The 23,684-nt window shown below is 48.3% G+C and overlaps 1 protein-coding gene across 9 annotated transcripts in view; it reads right to left on the bottom strand.

Moving 5' to 3' along the window:
- Positions 1-23,684, bottom strand: part of PARP16 (poly(ADP-ribose) polymerase family member 16) — a 58,315-nt gene that overhangs the window by 3,433 nt on the left and 31,198 nt on the right. For 2 of the 9 annotated variants that reach the window (XM_032621519.1, XM_032621520.1), the window contains exons 4-8: positions 22,753-22,959; positions 19,819-19,990; positions 18,260-18,401; positions 16,202-16,283; positions 14,852-15,587 (exon numbers count right to left, since the gene is read on the bottom strand). In XM_032621519.1, the coding sequence (XP_032477410.1) occupies positions 15,480-15,587; positions 16,202-16,283; positions 18,260-18,401; positions 19,819-19,990; positions 22,753-22,959 (711 nt within the window). In that variant the 3' untranslated portion in view covers positions 14,852-15,479. Of the gene's footprint in view, positions 1-1,490; positions 3,455-14,851; positions 16,284-18,259; positions 18,402-19,818; positions 19,991-22,752; positions 22,960-23,684 lie in introns of those variants that run through there. The other 7 variants (XM_032621521.1, XM_032621524.1, XM_032621526.1 and 4 more) reach the window with 7 other exon arrangements.

The following is a 23,684-nucleotide window of genomic DNA, read 5'->3' as shown; positions in this document are numbered from 1 at the left end:
AGCCTAGCCATCTTCACAGGTAGACGAAAAGAGGACTTTGGTTCCACTCCCATCTCCACCCCCAAATCTCCCTGGACAGGCATCTCCAGCCACTCAACACTTAGGCTGGATATGTGGTAGCCATCCTAGATTTCTCCCCTTCTCTCATATCTTAGTTAGTAAGTCTTGTTATTTAGGTCTCAAAATGTTTCTCAAATATGTCTACTCCTCTTCATTTCCACGGTCACCAGCATCTCTTACCAGGATGACTGTAACAGCCTCCTAACCACCGCCAGTTTCTACTCTTACCCACCCTCGCCCAAGTCCCTTCTCCTCACGGTAGCCAGAATGAGTTTAAAAAATTAGATCAGGTTGCAGTTTTTTGAACTTTATTGCAGTATAGTTGACATACAATTAACCGTACACTTAAAGTAGACAATTGGATAAGTTTTGACATATGTATACACCTGTGAAATCATCAGTAATCTTTATAACCTTGAGTTGGGCAGAGTTCTCAGATATGACACAAAAAGTGCTAACAATAAAAGAAAAAGGCAATAAACTAGACTTCATTAAAATTTAAAATTTTTGCTCTCTAAAAGAAACCACTAGGAAAATAAAAAGATGGCCACCATTTGGAGAAAATATTTGTAAAACATATCCAACAGAGGGCTTGTATCTAGAACATATTTTTTAAAAACCTCTTTACAGACCTAGAACACATGGAGAAAGAATAGGCCTAGAATACATGAAGAAAGAATTTGTATTTAGAATATGTTTTAAAATATATGCAGCTCAATAGGAAGACAGAAAGAAAAATTTTTTTTTAATGAGCAAAAAACTTTAAACAGACACTTCTCCAAAGAAGATATACAAATAGCAAATAAGAACATGAAAAGATGCTCCTTGGCTATCAGAGAAATGTAAATTAAAATTCAATGAGACACCACTACACATCCACTTTTAGGAAAGCTAAAATTAAAAGACTGACCTTACCAAGTGTTAGAAAGCACGTGGCACATGCTATAACACTATAATTCTCCTACACTGCTGGTGGGAATGTAAAATAGTGTAAACGCTTCGGAAAACATTTTGGCAACTTCTCAAAAAGTTAAACATATACCTCCTATATGACCCAGTTATTCTTCGCCTTTTTTAAAAATATTTATTTATTTTTGGCTGCATTGGGTCGTTGTTGCTGCGCGTGGGCTTTCTCTAGTTGCGGCGAGTGGGGGCTACTCTTCGTTGTGGTGCGTGGGCTTCTCATTGCGGTGGCTTCTCTTGTTGAGGAGCACAGGCTCTAGGCACATGGGCTTCAGTAGCTGTGGCATGCAGGCTCAGTAGTTGTGGCCTGTGGGCTCTAGAGAACAGGCTCAGTAGTTGTGGCTCGCGGGCTCCAGAGAGCAGGCTCAGTAGTTGTGGCGCATGGGCTTAGTTGCTCTGTGGCAAGTGGGATCTTCCCACACCAGGGATTGAACATGTGTCCCCTGCACTGGCAGGCGGATTCCTAACCACTGCACCACCAGGGAAGTCCCTCTTCTCCTTTTATTAATTTTTCTTGCTATATTGCACTGGCTAGGACCTCTGGTACAATGTTGAACAGAAGTAGTAAGAACAGACATTCTTGCCTCATTACTAATTGTAGAGGCAAAGTATTCAGTCTTTAACCATTAACTATTATGTGTTAGCCTTCAGTTTTTCACAGATGCCAGATTGGGGGACTTCCCTTCTTCTCCTACTTTGCTGAGGGTTTTTACCAAAAATGAATGTTGGATTTTGTTAAATCATTTTCCTGCATCTACTGAGGTGATTATTTTTTCTTTTTCAGTTTGTTAATATTGTGAATTACATTAATTGATTTTCAAACATTTCTCCAAGCTGGCATTTCTGAGTAAACCCCAGTTGGTCATGATGAATTATCCTTTTATGTATTGTTGTGTTTACTTTGCTAGAGTTTTGATTAAATTTTTGCATTTATGTTTATGACACATATTGGTCTGTAGTTTGCTTTCTTGGCATGTCTTTGTCTCGTTTTGGTATCAGAGTAATGCTAGTCTCACAGAATGAGTTGGGAAGTATTCCTTCCTTTTCAATTTCCTGGAGGATTTTATATAAAATTGGTAATTTTTCTGCCTTTAATGTTTGGGAGAATTCACCCATAAAGGCATCTGGGTCTGAAGTTTTCTTTGTGGGAAGATTTGAAACTATAAATTCAATCTCTATAGTAGATAACAGTGTTATCCAGGTTATCTATTTCTTCTTGAGTATGTGTCATGCTTTTGCTTAAAGTCCTCAGGGCCTTCCCCTCACACCTACCTAAATCCTTACGGAGGCTTACAAGGCCCTGTCTGGTCTGCTCTGGCCTCCTCTTCAACCTCATCTACACGTCGCCCTCTGTTTGCTCACCATGTTCCAGTCAAATTGGTCTTCTGGCTATTCCAAGATAACACCAAGCTCTTCCTCATCTCAAGGCCTCGGCACTGCTTTTCATTCTATCTGGAAAGCTCTTCCACAGGCTCTTTTTGTGTTTTTTTCTCATTCTCATCCCCCAGTTCTCAGATTATGTGTCAGGGAGGTCTTCCCTGACCATTATATGCAGGGTAGGGCCTGATGGATACTCTCTCCCACAGAATCCTGTTTACTTCCTTCATAATATATATACCACACTCTGTCATTGTTTTGTTTACTTACTGTCAGCTCCCTAAGAGCAGGAACCTTTTCTGTCTTGCTCACTATATCCCCTGCACCCAGCACAACTGGGCACAAGCAAGGTGTTCAATTATTATTTGTTGAATAAGTAGACTTATTTGTCAGTCAAGCTGCACATCAGGCAGGCAGTGAGTCTTCTGTGAGCTTGCTGGTCAATCTGAGGGTTTTATTGCTTGTTTTGGGGTTTCTTGTTTATTTATTTATTTTTGGCTGTGTCAGGTTTTAGTTGCAGCGCACAGGCTTCTCTCCAGTTGTGGTGCACGGGCTCCAGAGTGCACAGGCTCAGTAGTTGCGGCACATGGGCTTAGTTGCCCCACTGCATGTGGGATCTTAGTTCTCCAACCAGGGATCAAACCTGCGTCCCCTGCATTGGAAGGCAGATTCTTAACCACTTGACCACCAGGGAAGTCCCAGTCTGAGGTTTTCAGTCAGCCTGAGGTAGGTCAGGTAGGCTTTGAGTGGACTGGTTGCTCTGTGGGGTGGGTCTGTGTGACTGATAAGTCCCCTGTAAAGTCAGGATTCTGGGGTACACAAAGAAATGAAAAGCCGCGGCCCACCCCCAAGAAGCTTCTGGCCACCTGTCTACTTGGAGGCTCACTGCTCCCCACTGCTCAGCCAGGAGGTAAAGTGAGGGTGGTACAGGGTGAATAGGGGGAAAGCTACAGAGCATGACCCAACCTCTGGCAGCTAGTCCTCAGCAACTCTGCTGCAGGGCTTCCAAACCCCATAAAAGCCTTACCTGGCAACTGCTGTGCTTAGGAAGAGCCTGTGCAGGAAACACAGAGAGAGCTTTGTGGCTTCTTCCCCACCCCACTTCCCAGCCTCCCCTGACCTGGGCCCTCGCTCATGGAAACTCCCCCAATGGACCTGGCTGTCTGGCCCCAGGAGACAGGTGGTGGTGCATGTTGCCACTGCCAGCTCACCACGGGGGAAGGACATGGGCCTGTAATTCCAGAGGCCACTCCTTGCAACTGAACCCAACCTAGGTACTCCTCTCCATAGACCAGAGGAGGCCCAGCTCCGGTTGAAGAAGAGGCCTTGCATGGAAGCTGGGGACTTCACAGTTAATCCCGAGTTTCCCCAGGAACACCCCCAGCTGTGGGGTCATAGTTATGGCTGGAGTTCTGTCACAGATGAGTATGTGTAGGAGGGTGTCAGAACGGCTTGTATGGGAAGCAGCTGTTTGCAGTAATTGGGAAGCAGCAGCTAGATCGCCGGCAATAACTGGGCCTCCATCCTGCTCACCAACAAACTCCATGACCAGGAGGCCCTGCTCCAGTGACATCAGCCTCCTCACACACTGCTGAGGGAAATGAGCTCAGGGAGGCCATCGGAGGCGGTCTGTTTACTTACAGAGACCCTGGCTGTCAGCAGCTCTTTGACCAGACATTCCCTGTCCTAGCCAGCATGAAGCAGAAATTTCCTTAAACACATTACTTTGGACTCAATCCACTTGCGCCCTTGTTTTCAATTTTTTCTTAAAGAGGAAAATTCCCAATTCTGGCCCCAAATAGAGCAGCCCAGTGATGATAGGGGGATATCAAAATAACCCCCATAAGGACTTTTGCAGGTTAAGTTGCTCCCACCTCCCAGTCATCCCTGGAGCTGGGAGATCATCAAACCAATTCTCCAACACCCATTGTGTGGGGAGTCAGAGGGATGGCCAGCATGACCTCTAGGGCAGACCCTCTCTGTGAAGGCCTCCCTCAGGGCCTTAGCCACCTGAGCTCATACTCAGAGCATTTCTCAACTCAGCAACCCTGGCTAGGCCCTAAACCCCTCCCTCATTCCCTCCAGGTCAGGGATATTTCAGGAGAGCCCAAGAGCTGCCAGTTTTCACAGGCTGCAGGGGATTCCCAAGATGGTCACCCCCACCTGCCCTGGCTGACAGATGCTGTCACCTGCCCTCCCCCCACCCTCTCCGTGTTATTCCTGCTGGAACTCACCATTCTAGAAGACTTGAGGGGACAGGGGTTTTGGAGGTCTCCCCAGTGCTCCAGGATCCTAAGGCCACTTGCGCCAGGAGCACAATGATACCCTCCCAGGAGTATCAATCATGGAAGACAGGTGCCCTCCGCCTAGAGGGGTCTGCCCACTACTGGGGCTGGTCAGACAGGCCCAGACATGTCAGGCAGCCTGAGGCCTTACCTGACCCAGCTCTTCCCTGTGTCCTGATCCTACTTAGCTCAGCGTCTTGTGACACCAGGGATGGGCTCAGGGAAGAATCAGGTCAGAAGAGGGCACTGAATCTGTGTTTCATAGTGCTTTTTGTAAGACTAAGAAAATGTCAAGGGTCCACATCAGAGAATGGGGTGGAGGGAGCGTCTCACACACAGATCTGAGTTAGCGGCTTCTTAGAAGGCACTTAAGAAAGGGCCAGGCTTTCTCACCCAACTGTCTTCCCCTCACCCCAACCAACATAGCACCAGAAATCCCTAAACATGTGGTTCCAATTATCTCAGTTAGTCAACATGTCTACTAACGCAGAATTTGTAAGGTAAGAAAGCTGGAAAGACCCTATATCAGGACAGAAGCTAACGTTTTTTGAACATCTACGGTGAGCCTGGCATGGTGCTCAACGCTTTACACACATTTATCTTATTCAATCCTCACAACGACCCTGAGGGAGATCAAGTAACTCTAAAGGAGGCACCACTCATATGGCAAAGCTGGTATTCAAACCTGGTTCTGTCTGAACATAGACCATCTACAATTAGGCATTCCCAATTTGAACTTCTAGAAAGTAATTAACTCAGGAAATCAATCCTACTCCTTCCGTAAAGCAAGCAAGCCTGTAAATTAAAGACATGGTCATCCAACCTCTCCATTCTAACAGATCAGGAAACTGAGGCCAGATCACAGAGTCTGAGCTGAGCACAGGACAGTGGCTCAGACTTAGGTCAGTGTTCCTCCCACCACCCCAGCCTGTCTCACAGCCCTAAGTCTTCACTAAGTCAGGTGAGGGAACGGTGGGAGAAAAGCTGTGGGCTCTGCCCTCTAGAAGACAAGACAAAGAGAAACACATATATAGCCACACACAGACAACCACCCAGGCAGACATGCAGAGACACAGCTCCATGAGGAAACAGGCAAGAAGGGTCCTTACTCCAGGTCTACCCTTTTTTATTTTATTTTATTTTAATCTTATTTTATTTTATTTATTTTATTTTTAGGCCACACCACGTGGCATGCAGGATTGTAGTTCCCTGACCAGGGATGGAACCTGTGCCCCTTGCATTGGGAGTGTGGAGTCTTAACCACTGGATCGCCAGGGAAGTCCCCAGGTCTACCCTTTAGATGGCCACACTCTGGCTCTATTCTGGCCCTTTCCATCCTACACAGTGAGAAGTCCATGGGGTCAAGAGGATGGGCCAACTGGGAGCCCATGCCCCACTCCTAGACTACAAATCAGGTACATGGGACCCTATTATCTCCTGCTCAGAGCCGTATGGGCAGACTTTGACAATGGTGTGGGCACCCCTAGGCCCAAAGGGTGGCCAAGGGGTGGGGTGTATGCATGGAGTTTGGAACGTGTGAGGAGTCACGCATGCATGCGAGGCCCCTCAAGGTACAGGATGGAGCTGGGATGGGGAAGGAGAGGCTGGGGCCACTTGCTCTGTGTTGCTGTGCTCCAGCACAAAACTCAGAGGAGCTAGGAATTCAAAATCAAACCCAGCTCTCCAGTTATTAGGATTGAGTCTTTCATTTAGCCATTTGTTGTTTTGACTTATTTAAATATTTAGACATGAACATAAGCCTTCATTTGTGCTCTTGCTCTGGGTCTTTCAAATGTTAGGAGCCACCCTAGACACCTCTCTAACTTCCCTGTGCCAGTGTGGGCCCAGTCACAGCACAAGCACTTTAAGGATGTCTGTTAGTAAATGAGCAAATCACTTTATGAATGAATTGAAGATTGAGTGAATGAATCCTTCTGCACAAATATAAATAGACAGGCATACATGCTTTCAGAGACTCACCAACATATTAGTGACAAATACATGCCCACGCTCTCAAAGACACATATGCCTAAACTTACATCTACAAAGACAAGTCCATGTTTGTACCAAAATAACCTAAATGCTCACATGTGCACTTCCACCTGTAGGTAGGCGTAAACCTACTCATCTATGCAAAGATACAGAGGCCCACACTTTCCCGTGATGATACCCACACACACAAGCTTACACAGAAAGGTGGATATATACACATGCAGACAAACATATAAGTATACACTTTCCCACTGAGGAATCTAACTCCAACCAGAAATGTAGCCACCTACACATACAAACATGGAACAGTCACATGAATCCACACTGATACACACAGCTAGATGAAGACAAAGCCATAGGCCCAAGGAAGACTGAGTAAGACACCTATCCACAGAGACCCTCAGGCTGCCCTGGGCTCCCACACTGTCTGCCTCCCTCCTCCTCCTGTCTGCGGCCAGAGGGGGATCCTAGAGGAATTCCTTCTGCAGACAGGAAGGCTGTTCTCTCTCCTCCCCGACAGTCCAGGCCAGAGCCCTAGGGCAGAGAAGCAGATGCTGTGTGCTGGGGGGCTCCCCCTTCCCAAGTAATCTGCCCTCTGGCCCTGGCTGCCTCCCACACCCTGGCCAAGCCTCCACTGGACGCTGGACTGTGGACAGTGGCAGAGCCCCACTCAGGTCCTGCTGTCCCAGCTCCACTCCCAGCAGGATGATTTAGGAGGGGCTGGTGAACAGTGCTTTTCCAGAGGCCTTGCTTTCTCAGGAAATGGCTCGGCCGCAAGCCTGATCTCCAAAACAGGCATAGGGTGAAAACACCTCTGCTCCTCTCCAATAACATGGGCCGTGCCTCTCACTCAGAGCCCCTCACGTCATTCTAGCCACAACATCCCAAGGTAGTAGATAGCAAGAAAGGCCCGCGGTCTCATCCTGCTTCTGCACTGACGCGCTATGTCCATCTCTGTAAAACAAGCCATGTGGCTGTGATGCCTTCAGATCTAGCTAGAACGATGTATGAGTTTCAAATTCACCAGGTAGCCTCTGCACAAGGGTGAAGAGGCTCCAAACCCAGGGACAGTGGCCTGGTGTTGACCTCTTCTGAGGTCATTGTTACAAACACAGAGCTTGTGCCAGGAGGGGCTGAGGCTGAGATGCTTGGCAGCGGGGCGAAATGGGGACTCAGGCACAGGAATGTCCTGTGCAGTCTGAAGACAGATGGCCGCCTCCCCTCTCCCTTCCAGCCACTCACCAGGTCCCCCAGGCCTCTGCTGGAGGTAGACGCAGGGCTGCAGCCCCACCCAGCCGAGCAGGCTGAGAGACAGGAATGCTGCTCAGCACAGCTGTTTGGACAGGGGAGGCTGTTTATTCTCTGATGTCGGGAACATCTCAATCAGGGGGATTTGGCTGCTGGCAGCCCCAGGATGCAAGGTTTAGAAGAAGTCAACTTAATCAGAGAAGGCTGATGGCCCAAGCTCTGAGCAGGCAGTGGGGGTGGAAGAAGAGGCCACCCCTCCCTGCCCCACATTCAGTGCCATGTGCACCTCAGAGCTCACCTCCTGGGTCTGCAGTAACAGAGCTGGAAGGGTGAATGGAGCTGAGCCTGAAGCTCTCATTAATACTGTGGCCGTTGAGGTGGGGGTAGAGGCGGGGATGGAGACTTCCCAAGGTCCCACCTCCAGCATCCAGGTGCCCCTTGCTTATGAGACACGGCAGACCTAACAGTCTTCACCTGGGGAGGGAGCTCATTTGGCATGCCTTGAGCTGGCACTGCCCACTCCAGCCTCCCTACACCACCAGCCCAGATCCCTTTTGCTCAGGCAGCCCCTCTAGCTGCGGCCTTGCAGCTAGTCAGCTTTGGCTCTGCCTCTTTCGGGCTTTCTCACCTTGGGTAGTCACCTCTCCAAGCCTCTTTCTTCTCCTATAAAACAAAGGTAATAGTATCTGCCTTGAAAGGATATTGTGAGGATTAAATAATTCTTTCAATACGCTCATCATGCAGGAGGCACTTAATAAATGGTAGTGCCTTTCTCCCTCATTCCTTCTATTGCTACAGACCCAAGCTCTGGTTTTCCTGTGGGCCAGGACCCTCCAGTATAGTTTATAACCCCGGACCCTGGTCACATCTACCTACTGCTGCTCACGGACCTCAGAGTGCTCTGGGGCTCCCTAGGCCAGAAGACTTTCTGGAGGAGTCCAAGTGACCCAAGGAAGCACCTTGATGCTCAGGCTGCAGAATAACCCAGAACATGGTGTTTTTTTGTGTGATTTGCCCAATTCTCATTTTGCACAGGTTTGAATGCCTTGTGGGTAGAGTCCAGGGGTGAGGACAGTCAAAATTCATCAATCCTGGGCTTCTCTGGTGGCGCAGTGGTTGAGAGTCCGCCTGCCAATGCAAGGGACACGGGTTCGTGCCCCAGTCCGGGAAGATCCCATGTGCCGCGGAGCGGCTGGGCCCATGAGCCATGGCCACTGAGCCTGCGCGTCCGGAGCCTGTGCTCCGCAACGGGAGAGGCCACAACAGTGAGAGGCCCGCGTACAGCAAAAAAAAAAAAAAAAAAAAAAAAAAAATTCATCAATCCTGACTCACACATCTGAAAACCACATCTTTCTGTATTCAATAAAAGGTTTACACCAAAAACAATGGAGCACTGGGGATGATAATGGGTATAAGTTATGGACTCCCCCCTCCTTTTATTCCCAAGATCCAATTTAAATTCTGTTAAAAAGCAGAATTCATTGGTCACTTAAGTGAAAGGCCTAGCTTTAGGCATGACTGCATTCAGTACTCAAACATCATCATCATGACTCTTTTCCTCTTCCTCTCTTGGCTCTACTTTCCACGGTGTTGGCGTCAGTCTGAAGCTTCACAAGGCAGCAAGACGGCATCAGGAGGAAGGCAAGTCTCTTTCCCAGCATCCCCCGAAAACAAACCTCCTGTGGACTCTGACTGAGTCACATGCCCATGTCTGAACCAATCACTGAGGCGGAAGTAGGGGGGTGCAACTTGCTGACTGGCTAGGGCCTCAGCCACTGGTCCACCCCTAGAGTGTGTGGGTGAGAGGGGCAGTCAGCTTTACCAAGATCCAGTGAGAGTGAAAAGAGGTTGGTTCCCCACAGAGAAGCTGCGGTAGGTACCAGGAGAGTGATACGGACCACAGGGGACAAGAACAACAGATGTCAAACAACGGAAATCAGTGGGTCAAAAACTAAGATGACAAATGCTTTTCAAGCACCTTCAAGCCCTCTAAAAATATTATTGATGTGCTAGTTTTAAATCCCTAGACACCTCTGATAGACAATGTGTTATGGACCCATTTGGGATAGCCTGGACTTGCTTAAGAACAGTAAAAAAAAAAAAAAACTACACCTTTCAACTGGTCTGCAATCCATACTTCCCAGGAATTCAGACTGGCCTTGTCTCCTTCTTGTCCCACTAGCAGGCAGTTTGACTGAAGTGACCAGTGTTGCCAGGGCTGGAAGGGCCTGTCAGCACCGCAAGCTTATTTCACTGAGCCAAAGGGGTATCGGGTATCAAGCAAACTCTGACTCCAGAGGCCCCAGCCCTCTCTGCCTACCTCCTCACATGGTCAAAGCTCCTCTCACCCTTGAATCTCCGGTGATTTCTTCCTCTCTCACCTCTCCCCCACCCCCTCCACCACCCCCAGCTCCACAAGTCTTACTAAAACCTGTTCTTAAGAAAGGATTCCTGGGCTTCCCTAGTGGCGCAGTGGTTGAGAATCTGCCTACCAATGTAGGGGACATGGGTTCAAGCCCTGGTCTGGGAGGATCCCACATGCCGCGGAGCAACTGGACCCGTGAGCCACAGCTACTGAGCCTGCGCGTCTGGAGCTTGTGTTCTGCAACACGAGAGGCCACGACAATGAGAGGCCCATGCACCGCGATGAAGAGTGGCCCCCACTCGCCGCAACTAGAGAAAGCCCTCACACAGAAATGAAGACCCAACACAGCCTAAATAAATAAATAAATTTATAAAAAAGAAAGGCTTCCTCATCAGTCCTTTACACGTGTGTATGAATAAGCATCAAATCAACAGTTTAATCTCTCAGGACGATTTGCATTTTAAGTCTGAGCCTTTCAAATGAAACTTAAAAGACTCTGTTCTGCCCACCCCACTCTACTCCCAAAAGGTACTTTTGGTGACAGAGAGCAAATGGGACTCCCTGAAATCAAGCAATAAATGTCCACAAAATTCTCTGAAACCCTCACCCATCCGCATTGGCTTGCCAGTGAATTTTTTCTCGTCTGTCTTCAGTCACCTTTGCTGACATTACCCTCTACTATGGCAAAGAAGTTTCTTGTATCCTTTCCTCCATTTATTCAGTCAACAAACTTTTCTTGAACTTCCACCATGTCTTAGATACTTGGGTTTACAAAGATGACCTAGACCCTGACCTCAAGCAGCTTGCAGTTAAATTTTAGTGCAGGAAACATCACCTTCACCACCAGATTTTTAACACAAGCAAAGTCTAGCCCAGTGGCTGGTATAGAGTAGGTATTCAGTAAATGCTGCTTCTCCTTCTCAGGGCTACACTATGTGGGCACTACAGTGAATACTGGAAATTTTCTAAAAACTCTATCCAGGTGGTAAGAGTGCCAGCAGGAGTGGGTGGAAATGGTGGTTTCCATCTCGCTTCAGAATGTCACGATTTATTTTGGATGCTCCAAATGTCAGGCTGGAGATTCACACAAAGGAGAGGGTCTTATTCTAACCAGATCAGGGCTAGAGGCGGCCCAGGACACTGTCTGCACGGTGCACAGCCCCAGACAGTTTGGAAACAAACAGTAACTCGTCCAGAGGAAAGAGACTGACAAAAGCCAAAACAAACAAAGGCCAAGAGATGGAAAACTCACGAGGTGGGGCAGGGTGGAGAGGAGGAGAGTGGAGGGCTATGGAAGGGGCTTAGGGAGGGGTGTGGTCCTGGTTTTTTTCTGGGGAGCTGAATCCAGCTCCTGCCCCACTCCCTACTAAGAATCACCATGGCAACGGGGAGGGTGAGTATGGCTGATTCCAAGCCAGTACAAACCTCCTGGGCTTAGCAGCAGGAATGGGCTCAGATGCATGGGGCCATGTTCTAAAGAAAAATATCTGAATTGGGCTTTTAAAATCACAACCCCCCCCCCACTACTGGTTCTGCAGACAATCAGTGTTTAACAAAATGAAAAGAAACAATAGTGAACCACATCCCTACTCCACATCTCTCTCACATACACATATACACTAATCCAAAGCCTACAGAGTAAAATCCTTCCTTTTGTGGTGGAAACTGACAGCTCACTGGAGATTCTTAGCTCTTCTCAGAAGCAGGGACCTAGCCTATGAGAGGTCCATTTGCCACCTCCCAAAACTGTTCCCCCTGACAGTGGCATCAGTGACAGAAGGCTGATGAGGTTGCTTTGACAAGACCAAGGCAGCTGGGGTTCTGATGTGAGGTGGCTCCAGCTGAACCACCATCTGGCCTCGTCTGCCATCAGCCACCTGGGGAAGCTCTTGGCCCATAGCGGGTTTGTCAGCAAGGAGACTGGTGCTTCCTCCTCCCTGAAAGTGTTTGCAGCATGAGCCCCCAGAGCTCTCAACCCGCAGAACCCAGTTTTGCCCTTTCCTGAGCTGGTTGGCCTAGGGGGTCTGCCTTAGATGTGAGGTCGGTGCTAAATAGCACTGAGTCTTCAGGGTTTGTCTCCTTCCTGCCTCTCCATTCCCAGGTACCCAAGGATCTCACACTAACCCCCATGACCCTAGTCCACTACTCATGGTAGGCACAGGGCCTAGAGTCCCCGTTACGGAAAGGATTTAATTCCCTTTAAAATTAGAAGCAGGGGACCTTCCTGGTAGCGCAGTGGTTAAATATCCACCCGCCAGTGCAGGGGACACGGGTTCAATCCCTGGTCAGGGAAGATCCCACATGCTGCAGAACAACTAAGCCCAACGCACCACAACTACTGAGCCTGCGCTCTAGAGCCTGCAAGCCACAACTACTGAAGCCCGTGTGCCTACAGCCCGTGCCTAGAGAAGCCACTGCAATGAGAAGCCCACACACAGCAACGAAGAGTAGCCCCCCTTGCCACAACTAGAGAAAGACCACACACACAACAAAGACCCAACGCAGCCAAAAATAAATAAAATTTTAAAAAATAAAATAAAATTAGAAGGGGAAAATGAGCTTTTAAGTGGTAGAAAACATTTTAGTACATAAGAGTAATACATTCATCTTTATACCAACCCAGTCCTACGGTATAATTTTATTTATTTTAATTTATGTATTTTATTTACTTATTTTTGGGTCTTCGTTGCTGCGCGCAGGCTTTCTCTAGTTGCGGCAAGCGGGGGCTACTCTTTGTTGCGGTGCACGGGATTCTCATTGCAGTGGCTTCTCTTGTTGCAGAGCATGGGCTCTAGGCACACGGGCTTCAGTGGTTGTGGCGCACGGGCTTAGTTGCTCTGCGGCACGTGGGATCTTCCCGAACCAGGGCTCGAACCCGTGTCCCCTGCATTGGCTGGCGGATTCTTAACCACTGTGCCACCAGGGAAGCCCCCTACAGTATAATTTTAGATTTTTTTTTTTTTTTTAGAGGAAGGGGCCCATGAAGGCAAAAGTGCCCAGGACTCATGAAAGTCATAATGTGGCCCTGTCCTAGTCTTCCCTCCTGTCCATTCCAACCCTCTAGGCTCCAGGAATTTCTTTCCCTCATATCAAAATGTACCTGTCCCATGGAGCCCACTGGCTTGGAAGTTCCTGGAGGACAGGACCGTTCTTCATCCATCCTCATGTCCCCATTGTAAGCCCAGTGCCTGCCTCACAGTCATATCAGGTATTATACAACCTCTTTTTTGAGGGGGGGGTTGGGCGTGGGAGGGGACAGAAAACTCAGAAAAAGGGGATTAGGTTTTAAATAAATATTGCCTGAGAACACCTGGAAACTGTGCACATTTCACATCTGTGCAGTCGGACTTTGTTCACATCCCCTATGCTGAACTCTATGGAAACTGCTCCGGCCAAGTTCACCCATGATCTCCAACTCAGTAAATCCAATAGAACTTCTCAGGTATAAGCTCGATTGCTTGGCAGCATTTGACAGTGCTCACCAAGCCTTCGTGTTTTGCTTCTGTGACACTTCACCGTTCCAGGGTCCCTGGGCATTACTGCTTTGTCTCCTTTGCATGCTTATCTCCTCTGCTGAGCCGTTAAAAACAAATAATAACGATAATAATAATAGCAGCTTAAACAAATCAGCTACTTGCTCTGTGCTGAGCTACTGTAACCGTCAGTTCTTTTAATCCCCAAAATAATCCTAAATCCATTCTCCAACCACCAGCCAGAGCGATTTTTCTGCAAACCAAATCTGATATCACTTCCTTGGTTAAAATCTAATGGCTCTCCCCAGCCCGCCGCTTTTAAGGTCTTTCATGATCTGTTCCCTGCCCACCTTTCCAGCCTCATTTCTCACCACAGCCTCTTCCCGCAGGACCCTCCTGCTTTCACCTTCTCCAGAAAGAACTCTAGGTCTTTGCGCTGTTCGCACTGCCTGAAACGCTTTTCCTCCACCTCTTAGCCTGACACCAACGTCTCTTTCAGGTTTCAGTTGAACGTCACCTTTCCTGGGAGCCCAGTGGGGCTGAAGAGCGTGATGCTTACGAGACTGACACTGAGCCGGGTTCAACCCCCAGCTCTGCCACTTCCCAGCCGTGTAACCTTGGGCAACCTATTCAACTCTCTGGGCCTTCACTTTCTTATCTGTTGTGAGGATTCAAGAAATCAGTACACGTAAGGTGCCTTGTAGGTTCCAGGGTGTCACCTCCATATTTCCTGACCCCAGACCATGTTAAGATTCCTTGCCAAGTAGCTTCCAGAACTCCTTTATGATACCGTATAATGCCAACTTCACTCCTGAGAATGTTTGTCCATCTGCCTACCTTGCTAGACTGTCAGCTCTGTGAGGGCAGGGGCAGTCTGACCTGATTCTGCTCCTACTTCTAGTCCCTGGCACACAGTAGGATCTCATATTTGCTAAATCAATAACTATAAATCCAATGCCTACAGATATCCTGGAGATATATACTCTCCAGCAAACGACCACCTCGAACAAGGACGGATAAAATTTTTCCCAACAATGAACACACAGCAGCCTCGTGCTGAGGCTGAAAGCAGTCACAAAGGCAACTTGGAAATTAGGAAAATACCTTTATTATCTCTGAAATGCTCCAATATTCAATGTTAAAACCACGATAGTGGCTTTTTCACAACCTCACAAATTATAGAAAAGTGAATTTCCACATTCTTTACAGAAATCTCCCCCCTAAATCAGATAGGGCTCCGTGACAGCTGACACGGGGCAGGAAGGAGGGGCAGAGAATACAGCAGGTAGAACCAGGGCTCTCTGAGCAGCCTGAGGCTTTTCCTGAACATTTAAAGCCCAGGCTGAGTCCCAGAGACTTGCGGGCCCTGTGAGGGAGGCTCAGCCCACACACATCTGTGGCGCACCAAGGCAGGCCTCTATCTCAGAGGCCAGCTGCCCACAGAAGGCCTGCAGTGTGGCACCTGTGGCTAACAGACCACAATCAAGGCAGGTTTGTGAGAAGGAGAGCAGGAGGCAGGCCTGCAGCTCAAATTCTTCTCTCTAAAACACAGCCAGGAAAGAGGCTGTGGACACTGGCCAAATGGTGCTCTAGGTTTAGAAATTTCCCCTTTTACTCAGCTCACAAAGACTAATTTGTCAAACAGCTACTTTAAAAAAAAAAATCAGAAAACAAACATTTGGTTCCATTTCAGCTGTAATCAGCAGTTGGTAATTTTTAGAAAAAGATGACTTGATTTCCTCTTTGTTTTCTATCGGTTCTCTGACTCCTTCCTTTCTCATCCATGGTTGGGGCAGAGGGGTTACAGCTGTAGCAGAAGGCTGTCTGTTAATGTGAGAAAACTGTGAAAGTGTTTTGCACTCACATACAAAGGCTGATGGAATTCAAAACAATCCCACCGATTTTTATGGGAAACATGACTGTTCCTCTCGGGTATCTCAAGTCAAAACAAGGCAACCGCCTAGTGATTTATAGTCCCCACTACACATTTCCGCCTTCCAGAAGGCGTTAGAGAAGGGCCAACGTCCGCCAGAAGCAATTGTAAACACCCCACTGACAGCCTGGACACTTTGTTTTTAAATGCAGCAGGACTTTCTCCTTTGGCCCTGGCAAAAAAGACAACTCCCTAAGACTATTTAGGAAGGCGCAGACAGGAAATCTCCCCCAAAACCTAAGAGTGAGGGGCCAGTAGCCTCCGTTGACTAGAGTGTGGCTGAGAGCATCATCAAAGGCAATTGATACATTTATGGCATATAAAAATTGTCCTGTGGTCCCCAACTGGCCCCCAGGCTTGACCTAGCTGGATGTGAGGCCCGGGAGGGACAGAACAAGTTATCATAAGGCACGTGGTTGCGGTGGTCCCCACACCAGGCCCAGAAAGATCATCTCTTCACGCGATTCCAAAAGTGTTGGAAAGCTGAGGAGTTGATGACACTCACTATGAGCAGCAGCAGCAGATACAGGGATATCATGACCGTGAACCAATGGCTGGAAACCCAGGAGAGCTGGCTTGAAGCCCTGCTTCAGGGGGAAAAAAGAGTTGATGTTGGAACAAAGAGAAAAACATTTTTTAAAAGTGTATGCAACAACTTCTGGCTCAAAGAAGATGAAATGATCGATTTCATCCTCTGAATGAGCCATGAAAAGAAGCTTTGTGCGTACTCCTTTGCTCAAAGAATCTGGGGCTGGGCTTCCCTGGTGGCGCAGTGGTTAAGAATCCACCTGCCAATGCAGGGGACACGGGTTCAAGCCCTAGTCCGGGAAGATCCCACATGCCGCGGAGCAACTAAGCCTGTGGGCCACAACTACTGAGCCTGCGCTCTGGAACCCGTGAGCCACAACTACTGAAGCCCGCGTGCCTAGAGCCCGAACTCTGCAACAAGAGAAGCCACCACAATGAGAAGCCCGCGCACCACAGTGAAGAGTAGCCCCTGCTCGCCGCAACTAGAGAAAGCCGCGCACAGCAACAAAGACCCGATGCAGCCAAAAATAAATTAATAATTAATTAATTAAAAAAAAAAAAATCTGGGGCTATTTGCCCTGGCGCTGACACGCCTTTCCCCAGAATTTCTCAACCTGGTTACCTATTCCAAAAGTTCTTTCCCTTCATTGGTAGGAATAATAGAATGAGTAAAATTAAGCAGCTAAAAACTAAATCATGCTCACAGCTGGGCTAAAGAAACCAGAAAGAACAGAGATACGGGCAGATTTAGATGAAAAGTAGAATTCTATTAAATGAAGAGGGAACTTGAGTCACCATGGGAACCAAGTAGAAGAGTATAAAGGTGGTTGGTGGGCCTCACTGGGGCACGTGGACAAATTACTGTTAACACGTCTGTCGCTGACCAACACCACGAAGATCTTTTCTAGATGTACAAAGACAGCTATGCAATGAGCTCATCCTGATCTTTTCTTTTATAGCTCCTCTTATACCTTTTATAACCTGTCTTTTCCTAAGCAAGACTTTGGTATCTAGAAGGATGACCTCACTAAGGGTGTCTGACCAGATGACAGCAGGTGGCAGGGTATTCAGCAAAAGTCTTTTCACTTTCAGACATGCACAAGTATTATTCTGAGCAGGGGAAATCCTCTTTTGCCTGGTGGGAGATGATCTAAACCATCCAAGTATGCACTAGAGAGACACTCCAGGAAGAAGTGGGAAAGGAATGGAATTTTCAACTTGAAAAAGCCGGATGATTTTAAACCAAAGGATAATGTCCCCCAAACTTAGGAACCCGGTACGTATTTCCCAGCTTTAAGGAGGGAGGATTTTACTAGATACTGCATTCTGAAGCATAGAATCCACTGGTGTGTACAAGTAGGAGTCAAGAGTATTAACAATAACCCTTTCCCTGTCCTGCCTGTTCACCTGCTGCTCATCCCCATGAGAAACTCTACCACGGACCCCCAACAATGTGACAAAATCTCAAAGTGACCCGCAACCCTGGAGAGCCCTGCCATACCCTCGAAAACACAATGCTGAGACGGCATGAGGAATCCACCACTCTCAGGTTCTTAGGAGCTGGAAGGCCTCATCTGCTGTTGGATTCAACACGCTCATTTTAGAGATAAAGATGAAGCATCTCAGGTCCAGAGAGGAGCAGGTAGTGGTTCGACAGCCACCTTGGGAAGTGACCAAGCGGGACAGCACATAATCCCAGCCAGATCCTGGCACCACCCTGCCTCTCATCGCAAGCCAGTGAGTGGGTTTCAGACTGTGATCAGGAGCCCAAGTGGCAAAGGGGCTTCACAGTTTGGCTTCAGTCCCTCAAGTTATTTATGTTAACAAAGCTCTTCTTCACTAGAATATACAGTCCCTTAGGGCCAGGACCAGATTCTATTCGACCTGTATTCCTCACTTCTTACCCCTTACATAAAGCAGAGATAGCTGAGGTGTAAGGCTGGGGGAGAGGAGCTGCGGATAACTAAGAACCCAATACTATGAATGCAGCCTTTAGTTGTTCTCCTGGACCTCACGCAGGGACCATCCTTCTCACCTCTTGGGCTGCTTCTGTGAGTACACCAGCAGGTACTTCACTCGCAGGAGCTGGTTATTGGTGACCACAAAGTACTTTGGAGGGATGTCTCCCCCTTCACTGTGCTTGATCCTCGCTCTCCTGCGATCTATCTCCCTGGAATCTAAATAAGGAGATAAAGCACAACTTTACAGGGGGAAGATACAATAATAACAGAAGCAAACTATGAAAAGAAATGGGTCAAGCACCCTGGTCCTGAGGGTGGAGAAGCCCCGAGAGGCAGAGGAATGGGCTGTGTGTGTACGTGAAGCAGGACTTAAAAATAGGAGAGTCCGACAAGCAGACAACCGGAAGGAGGAAAAGGAATAGGAAACTAAAAGGGATACAAGAGGGGGAAAAAAAAAAAACTGAGTTGGGAAAGCAGAGGGAAGAAGCAGATTGATGGCCGTAACAAAAAAATAATATGGGACTAGAAATAAGACTTGATCTGAAACAAACTTTTTAACAGCATTTTAAATTAATGGTTCTGGATTCGAGTTTCTTAGAACACTTATCTTCCACCTTTTGTACCAAGACTTGTTTCAAAAAAACAAAACAAAACCTTTCCTTTTAGTAACATGAAAAAGCTTTACCAGAAAGAACCAAAACAAAAAAACCCACAAAAGGTCAAAGCTTCGTGACAGCAGACATTGCAAGGTTTTGTCCTAATGTTTAATGTCACAGTTTGCAGACTTCCTAAGAATTACAAAAGCGAATATTCGTGCTGTCTGGTTTGGGAGAGTGGCGTCAGACCTGGGCCCATTCCTCAGGATTCCAATTGTTTTACATTAGAGGCCAGGAACAGACGTTTTCTCAATTCTCCTTTTCTCAGTGGAACCAACAGGCCAGCTCTGGAGACTAGAATGACAGTTCTATGACTTCTGCCTTTGAGGGCAAAACAGCAGGGGGCACGGGGCAAAGATCTAAGGCACATATCAGGAGAGCAGACTGAGGTGGCCCAGTATTCATCCACTCCCTAGAGAGCCCAGGATTCACCCCCATGGCCTCAGGTGCCCCTCACATCCTCTGGGGGCTCCAGCACACAGCAGAGCAGCCTGGAGGAATAGCGTGTGGACGCAAGTCTTTAGCTTCAGTTTAGCAAATGTTTATTGAATGTCAAGTATGTACCAGACTCCCTGCTGACCCCAGGTGCCCAAGAGTGAATCAGATCCAGTCTCTACCTTCAGTGAGACTGTGCTCTGGCCTCACACACTCATTTTCATCTTCTCCACCCCAAAGCTTTCCTTGAGCACTTGGACCCACCATGATTGCCCCTTCCTCTGAGCTGCCACTGTGGGCCTCATCATCAGCACCCTCAGCTGGCACTCCCTACCCACTGCCTTGTAGTCAGTGATACCTTTTCCACTGTGCGTTCAGTCCGTAAGGAGACTGCTCACTACCTGAAGGCAGGCCCTGTCCTACACTGTTAACCCAGCCCATCCCTTGGCATGCAATGGGTGCTCCACCCAGCAGCTGGGCCAAAGGCAAAAGCCTGACACCCAGAGGCCTGCAGCACAGGTCTGGGCCAAGTGCTCACTCACCCTTCTTCTTCGTTTGGCACTTGACGTCTGGATGGTCGATGACCTCGCACACGGCCACACAGCTAAGGATGGGGCCCAGGAGGCTGCGCTGCCACCCATGGCCATGGGGGCTGTAAATGAGAGCCAGGCTCAAGTCACTGGTGAGGTAGGTCCCTTCCCCGAACAAGGATGTCTGAAATGGCAGAGATCAACAGAAAAGAAACAGGGCTGGGTGAATGCAGAGTTGGCACAGCAAGATGACACAGGTCTTTCTTCAACAGAGTTGTTAACACAAATCTTCAAGCCTCTTTTTTTCCCCCAGCAAAAGGCATAAGATCAAATAATCCTATGACATCAGTCACAGGGTTATTACGAAACACGTTCCTATCTGACGACAGTTTAACTGATTGTGGGTGTGGCTAATTAACCTGGCAAACTAGTAGTTCCAGTGCTTAAGGCTGAGTAAGAAAACCACAGGGATAAGAGTCAAACGGACCCAAGTTTGAATCCTGCCTATCCCTCTAACAAGCTAGCAAGTTATATAAACTCTCTGGGTCTCAGTTTCTACATCTGCAAAGCGGTGATAACACTGTCTCCTCAAGGAGTCAATGAGATGATGCACATAGAGCACTGCACAGGACACCTGGCACGAGACAGGGGTGGGTATGCCGTCACAGGTTCCGATGTCGTAGGGTATCGGTCATTCCTGCTACATGAATGTGTTAAGCCTGGCTATACTGACAGGCTTGCAGAAGCAAAGTCATGCCCTTATGTACAGGGAGGGGGTAACACCTGAGTGACTAAGGGAAGTAATCGGAGTCATTACTTGGAATAGAAACGCATCTCTCAGACCAGAAACTGTAACCAAATGAGGCAGGCCTATATGAGAGGCAGGGTAAGTTTTGCTCTTTGTGTTGGTGTCGACCAAGAAAATGTCCAAAATTCTAGGAGGCAGGTCCCTGGTGGTGAGGCTAATTGGGTGTCCTCCACGAGGAAGCATGCCAGGTGAAAGAGAAGGATCTCAGGTGAAACACCTACAAGCTGAGGCTACAGCAGGCATAGCAAACACACCCTTTGCCCATGGTAGACATCAATAATCAACCGTGACGCCGACATAAAAATATCAATCGTGGCACTCATTCATACTGACTCAGAATCCTTCTCAGCACAACATTCTAGGTAACTGCTACCAGTGGATGGAATTTGACATGAGCTGTAATCCAGATGCTATTCTTGGGCCACAGTGTCAGTACCTTAAGATGATGAATGGCCTCAAACAGCTCACTGAACGTCCTCTACTTGCTAACTGAGAAACATCCTAGTCAGTGGCACCAGGCTTCCACAACTCTAAGCCGATTAAGGGAAGCGTAGGGGAAATGAAACAAGCCTTTCCTTGGCCTTGTTACAGTGTCCCCATGTCTCAAAAGTTAACACAGACCTTCTCCAAGGACACAGATGTCCTCTGATCTGACCCCACATCCATTTCTGCTTATGCCTGCCATGTATACACCATTCCCTAGACTCAAGAACCATGAGCAGGAGAGCACAACAGCAGGAAACTTGGGGTATCCCTACGAGAAAAACAATCTCAGAGCTTCAACTGGCAGGTAGGCTCCCTCAAGCAAGCCCCTCACTGAAAACCCAGACAGAGGAGCCAGAAGAGCATCCACTTCACCAAAGGACTATGATGAGATGCTTCTAAGTAGCAAACTCCCTCAGGCACTGAAGTGAAGGTTTGGTTACAAGACTGGAATCTGCAGGCAACTTCTCCAGGTGGGCTCTGGTGTGAAGCAGAGGCCCCCTGGATTCCAGTAGCCTGGCCATAATAATAAGCTGAGAGCCAGCTGTAAACAAGCCCAACATCCTCGCAAAACCCAACTGTGCTAATCAGCGGTAGCAGTGCTGGAAAAGTCTCTCCAGCCTCGGGGCTGCATCAGCCACGACTGAGCCCACAGCTCGCAGAGCCAGTCCTCCAGACAAGGCAGATGCTGGGACAACTGCGGAAAGGCTGCAGCCCTCCAGACACCCCAGAGTCGCTCTCCCTCAGCCTGTAAAAGCAGCCACTGCTTCCTCGGTACCTAAGTACAGGAAGAGCCCTTTGCATACATGAACTGTTTCAATCCTATCAGGGCACCAGCACGTGGGTAATGGAATCCTATTCTACAGATGAGGACACCGGGGCTCTGAGAGGTTAAGTAAACTTCCCCAGGATTGCAGAGCTGCAAAGGTGGTCTTTCTGGCTCCTGTCTGTATTCTTCCTCCTTCGCCTCACTGAGGGACAAAATAAGTGCTGGCAAAGAAGGGGTGGTTGACACTCCTAACAAAGGAAGGAAAGGTGCTCAAGGAGGGAGCTCCTCTCCTGTTTCCCCAAGGGCTGACTCTGTTGGCAGGTCCCCTAGGCAGGTGCTTCTCAAACTTCAACATGCATATGAATCACCTGGGAGTTTGTTAAATTGTGATTTCTGATCAGGTAGTCTGGGGTGGGCCCGAGATTCCACATGTTCAACAAGCTCCCAGGTGATGTGGATGCCACTGGTCCAGGGATCACGCTGAGGAGTGAGGGCTGGCCACCCACTGGGATCGCCTGGTGAGCTCTGAAGGCACACTGGTGCCCGGGCCCCACATTGGTCGGGGATGCGGCCAGGCATTGGGATTTTTAATAGCTCCCCAAGTGATTCTAAGTGTGCAGCCAAGGCTGGGAACCATCTTTAAACCGATGCTTCTCAAACATTAATCAGTATAGGAGTCACCTGGAAATCCTGTTAAAAGGCAGGTTCTGACTCAGAAGGTCAGGTGGGCCCAGGATTCTGCCTTTTCACAGGCTCCCAAGCAATGCTGCTGTTGCTGGTCTGCAGACCACACTTTGAGTGGCAAGGTCTTAGTGAGCCTACCCACCCTCACCCCTACCAGCCCTGACACACAGCTCCCCCCATGTCAGCAGCCTTGGGGCCCCACCTTGTTCAGGTGGCAGTGCAGGCCATTGTGGATGATGGAATGGAAGTTTTCTAGGCGGCTCCCATGGAAGGCGTAGATTAGGTCTCGTTCTCCTTTGGTCTCATAAAATTTGGCGTTGGCTGGGTCGGAGTACTCAATTTCAAACAGGAAGTCCGGCACGGGGACAGGCGTGTGAGGGGCACCAGTCAGCTTTTGGATCTTTTCAAACTTGAAAACATGCAAGAGGTTGAAGTTTTATTTGGGAAGTTGGTTAAATGTGCTGCCAGAATGGGCTCCTAAAGCCTTGGGCTTAACGCCTGTGGGCTCTGCTCATGAGAAGAACTGGCTTCACAGGAATAAAAACATCAGTTTATAAACAAGCTCAGAGCTTACAGCTCAAGGCTGCTTTCCTCTAACAATATTTTTCCCTGAGAAGCATGAATTGCTCCTTCTAACTAAAGATCACTTCAAATTTTCATTACACTTTCACATCTATTTCCTGCATTCCATCTTGACAATAATCTTAGGAGGTGGAAAGATGTGATGGTGAAATACAGAAATGGCCACAAAATTTTTTCCTCCCATCCCTGTCCACTCACCCCTCTGCAATGTGACTTTGCAGGTGGAATTCCACCAAGATTTCATCAGGAGATGGAATCTACTTCTCCACCCCTTAAATCTGGGCTTGGCCATGTCACTTCCCTTGGTAAACATATGGCAAACAGAGACTTGAAAAGAGCTTGCCCTTCCTTGTCTGCTGCTGGGAACCCTTCACAAGCCCTGCTGACCTTCTGTAGGATGACAGCCTCGTAGAGGAAGGCCCCAACCACAGCAGCCATCCCCGCTGAAGCCCCCCACACACAAGTGAGGCTACCCTGGATCAGCCCCAGGCGAGCCGGCCCCATTAATAAGAACCACCCAGCCAACCCACAGAATCACGAGAAGCAATCAGT

The sequence above is a fragment of the Phocoena sinus genome, chromosome 2 (genome assembly GCF_008692025.1).
Source record: "Phocoena sinus isolate mPhoSin1 chromosome 2, mPhoSin1.pri, whole genome shotgun sequence".
Taxonomy (NCBI): Eukaryota; Metazoa; Chordata; class Mammalia; order Artiodactyla; family Phocoenidae; genus Phocoena; species Phocoena sinus.
This window is presented reverse-complemented; position numbering and strand designations above follow the sequence as displayed.